General features: G+C 42.6%; 1 protein-coding gene and 1 non-coding gene across 3 annotated transcripts in view; one reads left to right on the forward strand and one right to left on the reverse strand.

Moving 5' to 3' along the window:
• Positions 1-5402: 5402 nt before the first annotated feature.
• On the forward strand, positions 5403-5474 carry trnaq-uug (transfer RNA glutamine (anticodon UUG)). Its single transcript has one exon. It is a non-coding gene; the product is annotated as a tRNA-Gln (tRNA).
• A 764-nt stretch (positions 5475-6238) lies between these two features.
• LOC139329173 (tensin-2-like) overlaps positions 6239-13276 on the reverse strand; it is a 28597-nt gene continuing 21559 nt past the window's right edge. The window contains exons 17-27 of one of the 2 annotated variants that reach the window (XM_070959351.1): positions 11901-13265; positions 11617-11767; positions 10659-11521; positions 10344-10475; positions 9291-9383; positions 9013-9090; positions 8746-8823; positions 8386-8554; positions 8196-8264; positions 7865-7894; positions 6239-7672 (exon numbers count right to left, since the gene is read on the reverse strand). In XM_070959351.1, the coding sequence (XP_070815452.1) occupies positions 7528-7672; positions 7865-7894; positions 8196-8264; positions 8386-8554; positions 8746-8823; positions 9013-9090; positions 9291-9383; positions 10344-10475; positions 10659-11521; positions 11617-11767; positions 11901-13265 (3173 nt within the window). In that variant the 3' untranslated portion in view covers positions 6239-7527. The remainder of the gene's footprint in view (positions 7673-7864; positions 7895-8195; positions 8265-8385; positions 8555-8745; positions 8824-9012; positions 9091-9290; positions 9384-10343; positions 10476-10658; positions 11522-11616; positions 11768-11900; positions 13266-13276) is intronic. The other variant, XM_070959350.1, reaches the window with a different exon arrangement.

Here is a 13276-nt window from a genome sequence, read left to right on the forward strand (position 1 = left end):
TAGTTTATTGTGCCTGCCACAATTTACAAAATGTGTGAACAAGCTCTCCTGTTTATCAAATGTGTATCAGGTGTTTTGCACTCTCACAAGCCCTCCATTTATCCCCTGCATTGATCTAACAGTCAGCACAGTGCTAGATCCACAGTGTGTTGTACACTGCTTGTCAGCTTTCTAAATCCCCTGCCTGCACCGCCTTGCATCCACAACAAGAATTTTCACAACAAACGTTCCCTAAATATTCCAGTCCACTCCACATTAGACAGTTATACATTTTGTACCCGCTGTGTGGTTACAGAGTACAAGCCACTCAGCAATTAAGGCCACACCATAAAACTCAAGCACGGATGTGCAAAGTTCAACGCTGACTTCAGTCTTGCTGTAATTATGCCCAATTTTGTATTCTGTCTTAACCTCAGAATCAGCATATCCCGAGCCCTCCAGCACCTTTGACATGTGTCAGACACTTGTTAACTGTTGATTCATGTGCAGTAACCAGTAGTAAAATGTGTGGGTGTTAGGTTCATGCTCACAGAGAGTTGATCCTTGTCCTGTGGCTTGGGCGGTCTCCAAGTCTGGCACTAGCACTGGATCAAGCCGTTCAGCTAACGAGGATTTATTTGGCTCCACAACACCCATGTCAGACATGTATCCTGGCCCAGCCATTTTGTGTCCTCAGATGCTCCGGCCCTTCACAGTGAGCTGGCTTGCTTTCTGGAAACCAGGAGAGTGGAAATCATAAATCAGAAGCACTCGACCCACTAAAACTATGGGAATTAGTATTCGTGGCACTGTTGCAGAGACATAAATAACTTGCATAGCAGAGCACATACCGGCACATGCCTTAAGGACAGACAGATTTGACTTTAGGTTGTCCTTTTTAGCACAAAGTATAGGACGTGTAAACACCAGTTGAACACATATTAGTATGCGTATACAAGAGGTAATGTGGCTGCAGGTTTAGAGGAGAAGCATTTTTTGAAACATTGGTCCACTATGGTGCATTATGACATTATTATTCTGGCCACAAGATGAACTGAACTAAATGAAGAGGAACTAAAACAGTGAACCAAATGAGCTAAAACATTAATGATAAAGAGAATAATTTGCTGAAGTGGGGCACTGTGCAGGGTGAAATTACACAAGACCGCAGGTGTGAGTATTGTGCATGTATTGTAAAACTAAATAGTGATAGACAGCAGCAGGTTAACAGACATGTGAGGAAAGATAGATTGTTATGGAGCAAAGCTATCATGTTGCATAAAATTGTGCTAAAATGTAGCACAATTTCTTAGCAGATTTTACAACGCTTGTTTTTTTAAATCAGAGAAAAGCACACACAGACAGATGTTTACATTTTAACAATTTATCTACATCACTAAAGAAGAAACACAAATATTCGAGGTGCATTAAGTACATTCCCACAGACCAAGTCTTCACAATACAAAACACACAGCAGCTGTCAGGATTATATGCAGCCACATCTCTGCCATGTATGATAACTACCAATGATAGCAGAGACAGCACAGTATTTTGCAAGTCACTGAGCCCCTTTTTTGGGCATCCCAAGTTGTTGAAGCGCTCTTTACGACCAACTCATGAATATGTCCTAGGCTGCCAAATATGAAAGCAAGTTGTCTTCACCTACTGTATAACCCAGTCTTGAGATGGTATTTACATGGGGATGATATTTAATGACCTAGGTCATAAAGGCTTCCTCCAGGTTAGAGGCAAAGATGCAGGCCACCTCTGAACAGTAACAGTAAACTGATTCATCTCCAACGAAAAAACAAATTAGAAACAATGTTAAATGTCATGCAAGCTAAACACACCCTTGACATGCTTCGAGAATTACAATAAGAAGCAGAACCGGAATGCATAAAGCATAAAGCACCTGAGAGCATCTCTGGCCAGCGTCTGACAGCATGTGCCGATCAGCTGGCAGAAGTCTTCGTGGATGCACTCAATCTTTGCCTGCTCCAGTCTGTAATGTTTGAGTGTAGTACAGCATGCATTCATGTTGTGCCTATGAGACCCAGGATATCCAGCCTGAGGGACTACCACCCTGTTCCACTTATACCTGTCACCAAGGCATGCCTCGTGCTGCAGGCCAAACCCACGTGGATTCCCTCCCCTTGCAAAATCGAGAGAGTTTGCATAGAGTACAGAGATCAACTGAGGATGCCATTGCCTTCCACTGGTGATGAAGATTGGCACTTCCTCCACTCTTTCTTGGCGCTCAAGCCCATGCCTGTACTCTGTGATCACACATAACTGTGTGGCACAGCACACAGTTGAGAATGACACCACAGCCGTCAGCATTATCACTTACTGAGTTTTTGTGAAGGAAGAAAGAAAATCATCTCTGGCTTTCAGTAATAAGCTGAACCAGAATAATTGGCTCCTTATATAAATCCAGAATATAAACAACTAAACTTTAATACTTAAAATATGAGGTTTTGGTTAAAAAAAAAAAAAAAAAAAGGGTAGGGGTATGGGGCAAGTCTTATTTCTAACCAGCTACTTCTAAACAGAACAGTCAGATGAAGTCTGCATACAAGGGAGAGGTGAGAGCCCTAAATATGGTGCCAGGACAGCTAGGCAAAGGAGATAATTGTGGACAAGAAGGAAACACCACAACTATCATTAATATTCCTTCAGCGGAGAGAATCAGCACTTTCAAGTTCCTCTGGCTGAGTAATGTTGACATGTAAATTTCAGCATGGCTCCGTAGCTCCTCACCACCGTCTACATGTGCAGCACCGAGAGTGTCTGTAGCAGCTGCATCACTGTGTGGTGTCCAAGCTGCACCACCCCGGACTAAAAAGCTGTGCAGCAGGTGATGTAACGGCATAGTTTCTCACAGGCAATAAACGACCAACCCTCCAGGACATTTACCACAGGAGACACTTGAATGAAGCTCACAGAATCATCCAAGACCACACTCATCCCAAGCCGCAAACTATGCAGTATTTTACCCTCTGGAAAACATTACCAGAGTATTATATCCAGAGCCAACAGGTTCAGGACAGCGTCGTCCTCAATGCCATCAGACCACTCACATCCTGCCTTTGCTGCCTCCGTTGTACTTTTTGTACCATGTGCAATATATCACCCTTTTTTCTGTATGTATGGTTTTAGACTGTTCAGTAGTTTTTATAACAGCTTTCTTCTGCTTTCCACTGTCCTGTACTGTTCTAAAGTGTAAGGTACTATCGCACTGTATTTTATTTTAATGCTGTAGCTGATCCAGTCAGTTAATTAAGTTTAACATGCAGCATTTAAAGGCACTGGAGTTTATCGTAGTCTGAAAAAAAGTGAAGTAAAGCAAGCTTCTCAAAATTTCAATATTCAAGTACAAGAACCTCAAAACTGTGCATGAATGTACTTTATTTTCACTCTTGATGTAAGGCTTAATAACATTAAAATCAGCAAAATAATAAGTGTAGTAATGAAGTCTATCAAAACAGGCTTTTCTTTTCAAGGCAACAATAATATATCAATTCAAATTATTTATTTAAACTTTTCTAAAAGCAAGTATGTGAGAAGCTTGATTATTTTAGCAGTTGTAAAGTAAATGATAAACATATTTACAGAAGTAGTTTTAATGTGTGACTAATGGTTCAGTATTAGTACCTCGTGTGCTCGTGAGTTTTAACTCAAACAGTCTTGAGCATTGTTGGAATTCCTTTATCTCCTTCAAATATTTACTTAAGAGATCAAAGGTTATTTTTCTTTTTATAATTCCTCAGAAGATAGCCATTAGGGGGTGGAAGCTGTTCCTGGACTCCTGCAGTTCTTAGACTTCATACAGCACAAAAATAACAGGACTTATTAGAAACAGGTATTACAGTTGCTACGTGAGCCAGTTCTCAAATTTAGTGATGCGGTGGGGCAGACTGTGATCTTTCATTCCCAGACAGAAAAATTTGAAACCTCATACTGTGGTCCCACTGTTTTCCGCAAGAGGCTTGCAGGGTGCTGCAATATGGAGATCTGACTACACCAGAAGACATCCGTGGTCTGTAAAGTCCCTCTAGTTCCCTCCTCTGGTAGGACGTGGGACAGCATGGCCACTGATCAACCATTACTATACCAGATTATTGCACATGGGTCCCTTGGCTTCAGCATCACCACAGTGCTAAATCTTATTTTGTTGCATTGTAAAATTGTAAAGGGGAAGTGAACCATGAATTCCTAAGTGTCTGCCATGAAATGCACTTCTATGCAGCCAGCTGAGGTAGTTCCAAGCAATCACACCAAAGTGGGGCTTTTATGGTTTCTCAGAATCAAAGGCAAAACATTAAAAAGTATGAAGATCTCATTATATTATATTATATTATATTATATTATATTATATTATATTATATTATATTATATTATATTATATAAGTGACAACCCAGTCAACTGGATTAAGTGCCGAGAGTAGAGTTGGACAGAGAACCTGTGAAACAGCTGGGCTGGAAAAACACTTCTGTAACTGGTTAATCATTAGGTTCTTTGGAAGACCTAATAATAATCTGTGTGTTTTGGTTGAGTGTAATGCTCAAAGTAACCTCTTTCACACCAGCAAAAACAACCTTTTACCCTTTGCTACTTAGCATCCTCATTGGGCCAGTAGGAGTAACTTAAAAGCACCTTATTGTTGAAGCCTTTCTTATTCTGATTCAGATGTACTGATGTTCTCATCATGAGTGATCATGAGACTCTTGCCATTTTTCAAAGGCAGCTATGTTTTCTCTTCTAATAATTATGCAATCGTTCAAAACAAGATAAAGGGTTATTCCCCAGCCTTCAGCATGAGGACGCTCACAATTGTATACAGCTTGCTGAAAGAAAAAAGAAACCACAAAACATTTGGCTGAACGATAAGTTTTAGTCTTTGAACTCATATAGAAATAATGGCCTTAGTTTGACACATTTTATGTAATGTAAACTTTTATTTTGAAAACAAAGCTTTTATTTTGACAAACCACAATCGGATAAGACGCTAGCTAGCAGACCACAGTCGCGAGTAGTTGGCGTGACTGTGTAGCATCAGTAATGTTAATTGATAACACATACTCGGTTAGACAAACGTGGTAGGGGTCTGCACCTAAAGGTGGGTGCCTGTATTAATAACAAGCAGTCTGTGATATGATACTCCGACGCAGTTTTGTCATCACACAGCGAGTTTCGGTAGCCTATCAGAGTTAGCTATGTTAGCTTTAGTTAGCTAACCAGTAATGGCGAAATATGGGCTAGTACTTATTCAGAATAAGAGTCGAACCATTCTAATACCGTACCGTTATGGTCAGGCAAACGGAGAAGTAATATGACATTCACAAATGTAATAAGAAATCAGCCCAACAACATCGTGGTGTTTCACTAGAAATACGTTTTTGTGTCCAGGCTTTATGGAGTTGGTCCCATGGTGTAATGGTTAGCACTCTGGACTTTGAATCCAGCGATCCGAGTTCAAATCTCGGTGGGACCTCATCCTTTTAACCTGTAATTGTAACCAAAACAGGTGGAACTGCACCAGGGGAGGATGTTAAATCATGTTGAAACACTTACTAATGGGGGACAGAAGAATTGTATCTATGAGTTATATGTAGTAAATTATGGGGAAAGAGGCTAATGTGTTTCATTGAGAAAAGAGGCACAGTGGATATGTACCACAGCAGATTTAGGAGAGGAAGTGTTTGGAGGATGAGATAAGAAGAGCTCAAGTAAATAAAGAGACAATGGCTTTTTGATGTTGAAAACCGTTTGAAAATATGCAGAGCAGCATATCCTCCTAAAATGCAGAGACAAGTGATGCTCACACAGTTACAGAAAACATGCCGGATAAAGGCCAGTGTGTAAGTATATTAGAGTGTGGAGACAGTGCGGAGGTCAGAAGATCTAGTGAACTACTTCCATGACTTTTTAAAAAAGACATTAAGGATGAGTGTATTCAGGAGGTAGTTATGCAATATTAAGGATGCGTAAAACCTCAAAAAAGAAGAAAGGATGAATGCTTATGTCATGAATCGTGATGTTTAAAGGTGAATGGTAAATGCAAAAGCTGAAAATATGTGGAAAATCATACACGAAGCAAAGTGTTGCACTAAATTTAATCAGATTTAACCACATTTTCCTGCTCTTGGCAACTAACAACAAACTATATGATTCGGTCTGCAAATAAGTAATAAGATGTCGTATTTCAAAATGGATTTCACAAGAAGCCTTTAAATGATGAAGCATATACTTGTGTTTGATTTAATTTTATTACTGAAACTTCCTGTCAGCTATGACATATACCATTCTTCTTGTCACCTCAGAGGACTAAAATATATTACTTCTCTTACATAAAAATCCTTTATGAAAAAATAACAATTGTGCTTAAGTCATCTAAATACTGTAGTTCATAGAAAACACACAAATATCAAACAATAAAAATGTATTGATTAAAAAAAAAATCAAACATTCAAAATATTTTACACAATAAAAAAGTCTTTGGCTTTAAATGAAACTCCTCTGAAACATAACCTACACATTATTTGTTGTAATGGATGATATTGGTTAGTTAAACAGACACTACCAGGGCCAAGACTAATCTCTGATATGGCTAATGCTAATCTGCACTGGCTCTTTTTAATGATGTCATTACCAACATTGCAGACGTTGTACATTTTCTCATATGAGGACGTCCTTTGAGTCCATAGCATTATTTAACTTCCCAAAGTAAGGCTTTATATTATTTGTTAGCCGTAGACAAGTCGTCCATGTATGCTCTGTCCATGATCTTTTCAATTCGTATGTTAAATCTGTTTTAAAGGGAGACTTCCCTTCTAATTGCTTATGTAATTCGTAGCTAATTAGAGTTAAATTGTCTCTGTGTTTTCTGTTTAGCATAATAGGCTACAACAACTGTGGTTATCACTTCAACAAAGACACACGTTAATGGTGTATTTGTAATGGGAACAAAATGCTGATTATTACAAAGTTAAAATGTCACCAGAGACGTTCATCTTAAATAATCAAAATACACGACCTCTTTCTTTCATCTAATCACTTCCTCACATTCCATAAGGACTGAAATAGTAATTATGCCACTTTACACCTGAAAACATGACTCTTACATTCTCCTACATTGCTGAAGACCTGAACCATCCGATTGTCACTCACGCAGTCTGTGAAGTTTGTAGCACATTATGTGAACTGTTTGAAACAAGATGACAAAATGACTTTATCAACAGCAAAAGAACAAACAAAACAAAAAACTTTTTTTCCCCCAATCTCATTCGGTAAAGGTTACCAAAGTTAGGTCAGTCTTTGGCATATTGAACTATTCCCCTCTAACTGTTGGAAACTCACATATATACAATACTTTGTACTGTGGAGCACTGATCTGTCAGAAGCACAGTGGTGCAACCTGTACAAATGCAAGCAGAAATGTAGATACACACACACACACACACATTTCATTAAAACACATGTCAAAATCATATTAACATCTCCCCCAGATCCCCCACAGTCCACAGTTTTCACATTCCCCTGCTCTCTCATCTGTGTAGCTGTGGTCCCAGCATGACTTTGTTGATGAAGTTGACAATGGCCACAGCTGGCTGCTCGGGGTCCATCTCTGCAAACAGGTGACACACGTTCTCTGTAGCACTGCCTGTACGCCTCGCTACGAAGCCAAACATCCTGCGGCAAAAAGGACACACGAGAGGTCAAGAGACAGAGCAGCAAATTCTATTTGACTGAAAGAAACCAGATTGTGTCTGTTAAAGTCAGGGTGCCAAATCTGATTGCAATTTGTTGCCATGCAAAGTAGCACATTTTAGCAGTCGGTAATATCACTGGCAAAGAAAAACACACGATGACTCAAGCACTTACTTGCTTGACGTGCTATCAGAATTAGTCCACCTGAAGCACGGGTATACAGATACAGTAGAGACACAGAGACAAAATGTAGGAAAACATGAATAACAAGACATGGAGACTGTTTTATACATACAAGGCACTGATTAGCAATCTGCTTTCACCTCTTACAGTAAAAAAGCACACGTACAAATCACAGAGATCTTATATTTCTAAAATATAAGCCAATACATGTAGCAGCAGCAAGCACACAGATGTTACTGCCTTCACTAAAGATAAACAGCAGTAACATGTACGAGCATACGTAGATTTTATTTAAATCATACTTTCAATATCTGTTTCTAACCTCTGGTCTTGGGGGTCGAGACTGCTGAAAGTCACACTGTTGATGGGGTAGTGTCTCCTGAAGAACAGCCTGTGTGGACACAGACAACATTATGACTCATTTGTCTTTGGCATTAGCTTCTGGAAAGTTTGTTACATTCACTGAATCAAAAAAGTTGCTAGGAAGTAAGATTGCTGTGTCTTAGATGTACCTTCTTTTGCTGTCGGTTAGAGTGATGCCCTGAGTGGACACTTTGAAGTGGACCACTGTGGCCGCCGGGCGTGGATTCAGAGCCAAAGTACACTTGGTTGCCTTGGAAACAGCCTCGGGCCCCGTCAACGATTCGGTTTCCACAGAGTTCAGGTAGAGCACGTTGCAAGCTTGTTTGTGAGAGAGATGTGAAAACATAGATTAACATAAACGTGTACTCCTTTGGCTCAGCGTGTTGAAAATATGAGGCTTGAGCAGCCTCCACTGGTCAAAGGTGAGTATTGCAGTGCATGTGAGTGGTCCTCCACGGAAGGTCATGTAACAACAGAATCACCAAAAACAAAACAAGCTCATGTGTTACCTGCTCCTTGTTTAAGGAGGTCAGCCGCTGTGCTGGTGTTTGTTGCACTCTGAATCTCCTGAAGCTCCCCAACCAGGTCTGAAACATCATAGTCTTCAGTTACATAACAGTACTGTTTAAATTATTGAGAATCCAGCCTGTGACTGTGGTAATAACCCTTGACATGTTTAGTTGCTCTCACATATTGAATCTGTCTTTGTTAAAAATGCAGATATTTCATTTGAGAATAAAAATCATGACATTTAAATGTGGTGATACTGGTTTGACCTTTTTCTGGGACGCGAAGGGCACATGGCAGAGAGATGGGGGTAATTGAATGTTGGTACACCAGAGCAGATAAACTTCCTGAGACAGAAAAAGAAAAAAGGCAACACAGATTAAGATCAGGGCAGATTAGATGGCATTAAAAGAAAGAAAATAGGGGACTGGGAAAGAGATCACACCCTTTCTCTAAGTTAACAGGTTAAGGCAATGCGTTTCAGTATCTTGTACATAACTAAATATGTGAAACATATCGTGACAGTTGTGTCGCCCACATAACTGACCGAAGTAGGACTCGTTCTGACAGCCCTTGATCTTCACTCCCCGTGGCCCCGTCTCGATGAGGAAGTGTCTCACCAGCTGTTCCAGAGGATCCCCTGCGGAAGAGGAGAGGAGAGGAGGGTGAGAAGGGAGGGAGAGGAGGGTGAAAAATAAGTCAGACTGTCGTGCTGCGGAGCATATTCTGTGAGGATGAAGAAAAATACCAAAAATATGAGACTCTGATTCCTATAAACCTGTCATGAACCATAACGTCACTTCCTTTCTTCATCATCACAACTGTGCCTCATCTGTGTTTTTCATCTCATGCATGAACAGTGAATCAGAAATTCATAGAAACTTATGGTCTATGATCAGCATTTATTGTTCTGGCAGCAAAAACAGACACACACAGGAAACCATAAGCATTGGTGTTCTTTTTGGTACCTGTGCCTTACATTTGGTACCAGTGTTTAATTCTGCATTAACGCTTAAAGTAAATAATAAGTGATGCAATTGTTGTCAACTAAAATATATACATAATTTCAGCTCAAGTATGAAATGTTTATGGATTCTTTTTTTCTTCATTATAGCAACAAAAATGTAAATGTGATTTTGTACACTTATTTGGTGGCATTTCCCCCCCCAAACCAATCAGCAGTCATTTTGGTTGTTAAAATAGGCTTAGTGGATGAGTGGAAATCATGTAATTAATCAGCTGCTGAAGCAGATAATACTGCCATCAAACGTGTGCATAGTTTGTTAAGTGGGAGAGAGATGTGACCTGGCTGGTGCCAAGAAAAACACCCACCATAAACCCTTTTCACAGCAGACATCTTGACTTGTCATAGCACGGAAAGCACAGGTGTTACTAATAACATTAACTGTTCTATTCAAGTGTCTTAGTAAGCCGTGACAGTGGAACAGCGAGCCGGCATGCACATCACCAGGACCCCGAAACTGAAGAACTCATCGTTAAATTTATTATTCACACCTGTGCTTTTCCTCCCATGAAATGTCAAAGAAAGGCCAGCTGGTAGCCAGTTCATTTATATCAACAACACATTCATGATGGATACCTTTGCTGCCAATAATGTTGGCATTAGGAGGTGGGGTGGCCACCTTGAGGGCCAGGCCATAGGCCCCCTGGAAGGAGTTACTGTCTCTGATCAGGAAGGTTCCTGGTTCCTTGTCCTTCAAAACAGCTATGGCTACAAGTATAGAAGACACATTAGAGAAAGGGGTGTACTGTAAAATGACAACATGCTGCTGTTTCTGCTATGATGTATCAAGTTTCACAATGCTGTATCATCTGATCATTAATGGTCGAAGAAGTGTGGATTGTTTGCTAATGACAAATACAAACACTACATATCCCTCATTATAACCCTCACCTTGGTCTCTGGAGATGCCTGGTTTGTACCAGTACTTGGAGCTGTCCTGGACAAACTTTGCATTGACCCTGATGTCTGTCTCCTCCCTACCGCTGTGTTGTGCAGATCCCCGTCTCTGCTCTGCCACAGCGGTGGAGAAAGTAACGTGGTGCGTGGGGGAAGGGGCTGAGGAGGCCCGGAGCAGAGAGTTGTGCCCATTCAGGGACCCTGGTGTGGTTGAGAGGCGTTTCTTCTCGGGGAGTGGTGGCTGGATAGCGGGGATGGTGATTGCAGTGTACCCAGTGTATGGCACATGAGGGACATTTAGCAATGGATAGTAATAGGACGCTAAAGGGAAGGTTGGTGTGTGATATCCGTCGGGCACAGGTGATGGTGGTTTGGTGTCGGCTAAGCTGTCTCTGTCCGGAGTCAGTCTTTGTCCTGCTGCGTCTGTGGCTGATGTGCATCGCTGGGGAGAAGACTGGAGGTCTGGGGAGCCAATAGGGGAATTTGGGGAAGTGGTGGAAGGGCTAGAACTTAGACTGGCAGAAGGGTTCATGGATGCACCTTTGCTGCTGTCAGAAGGGGAGTCACCAGGGAGGGCAGAGCCATTCAGCTGCACTTGGACTGGAGTGATGATGACCGTGGCATAGCTTGAACTGTGTAATTGGTTAGATCCCCCTGCACTCCCTGTGATCTTGGCAGCCCCAAGTCTACCATCAGAGCTCAAGCTCTCACTTGATGGTTGTGTGGAGTTTATGGACATGTTGGAACTTTGGCTTTGAGTTTCTCTTGGTACTGGTGTGATAGTTTTGCCACTATTTGTGTTGGACTCCAGCTGTGTAGAGGTTTCTTGGTTTTGAGTAGCGCTATCAGCAGTTACACTAAGGAAAAATATTGTAAAAATAAGATAATTATCTACAGACATGGATATATTTTATTTTCAGCATTAAGAGTCAAAAAGGAACGTTTTACCAACCTGTCTTCTGTGTGTGTGGGACTGCTGCCACCAATGATTGTGTAATCGTGATCAGAGTCCAGTCCAGGGGTGCTGGACTGGCCATTGGTGTCCGATTTACCCTCTGAACTCTGGGATATGTCATCCTCTACGTTAGCCACAGCCTTTTCCGCTTTGAGAAATGAGACAAAACAAGATAAGATGAGGGCATTACAAGGAAATAAGAAAGAAAAGTGATACAAGAAGTAACCAACATTCAGAAGTGTAAAAAGAAAAAAACAATCCTCACTGCATCCATCATTCACCTTTGTGATGCTCAGTTCTAGATGCAGAGGGGGTCTCGGGCAGCCTGCCTCTCCCAGGAGAGGGACTACTGGCGGGCAGAGGCGAGGCAGATCCAGAGTGATACCCTGAGGCGTAACCCCGGCTTTCATGGCTCTCTGCTGGGGATGACTGATAAGGAGAGCAGGGGCAGGAGTGGCAGGGCTGTGGAGGAGTGTGGTACCCACTGCTGGCTCCATCCCGCACATCCATCAGAGACTGGGGGCTGGGGTAGCCCTGGTGAGGTCCGATGGCATATCTAGGATGCTCTGGGTTTGGACCCTGATCCAAAGCGGAGTGGCAGATGCGAAATGCCGGCATGGCTGATTTGCACTGCCAGATTTCTGCCTCTCTTGCTATCTCCCATGGATTTTCACTTTCCCACAGTGGAGGTGCCTCTCTTGTTCGTTGCACCCCTGCTCCTTGGGACCAGTGTGGGTTTTCTGATTGGTCGGGGTGCAGTGGGTGGAACGTTCTAACTGAGGCTGATTGGTGCTCTTGCCGACTGGAGCAGTCCCGACAGGAGCAGCCAGAGGATGGTGTTTGAGAGCTGAAGAACATTTCCCTGTAAGGGCTGGAGGGCAGCGATTGATGGGAGAGATGAGTGGCTGGGTTGTGGCTGGAATAATGGAAGAGGTGACACTCTTCCCCAGTGCAGAGTCTGTTTGAGGCTGGGAGGGTGTGGCTGTGTGGGTGCGTGCGTTCAGGGGTGGAGTAAGGGTAGCAAGGCCTGAGGAGACAGGGCAGGGGTGGAGGTGGGGGTGGACGTTCCCATGGTAACTCTGGTAAAGGATGGGCACTGTGTCGATGGCAGAGTTCCATGTGAGTTGAATGAGGAGGTGGAGACACAGATTTGGATGGTAAAGCCGGCAGAGTTTGGCTTTTTGGATGTTTTTTAATGCTGCTGCAACGGCCAAGACAATGACTGTTAGAAAGGCAGGGCTCTTGTCCCCTCTCCCATCCCATCACATCGGCACACTTTGTACCTGCTCGACCACAACATGAGTGTTCTCGCCTCAGAGCCCCAGGACTTGACGGGTCTCCGTCATCTAAAATAGCAGTCTCTCTGTCCCTTTCTTTCCCTCTTGTTTTCTCCTTTACTCCATCTGGACTGGCAGTTTTTATGGACGAAGAGGTGTCTTCTAGTTGATCAGAGGGAACTGAGGAGCGGCCCGAGTCAGAGGTGTAGTTGAGAGGCTGGGGCTGGCTGGGAGTTTGAGGCTTGACTGTTGGGCTGCTAGTGAGGCACCCGTTGGGTGATGCTGCTGAGGCAGTGGAGCCCGGCCCACGACGCTTCCTCACCTGGGCGTACAGGCTGCCGTCCAGAGGGCCCCTCGTATGAGAGATATCTGATAGAAAC

The sequence above is a fragment of the Chaetodon trifascialis genome, chromosome 3 (genome assembly GCF_039877785.1).
Source record: "Chaetodon trifascialis isolate fChaTrf1 chromosome 3, fChaTrf1.hap1, whole genome shotgun sequence".
Classification (NCBI taxonomy): Eukaryota; Metazoa; Chordata; class Actinopteri; order Chaetodontiformes; family Chaetodontidae; genus Chaetodon; species Chaetodon trifascialis.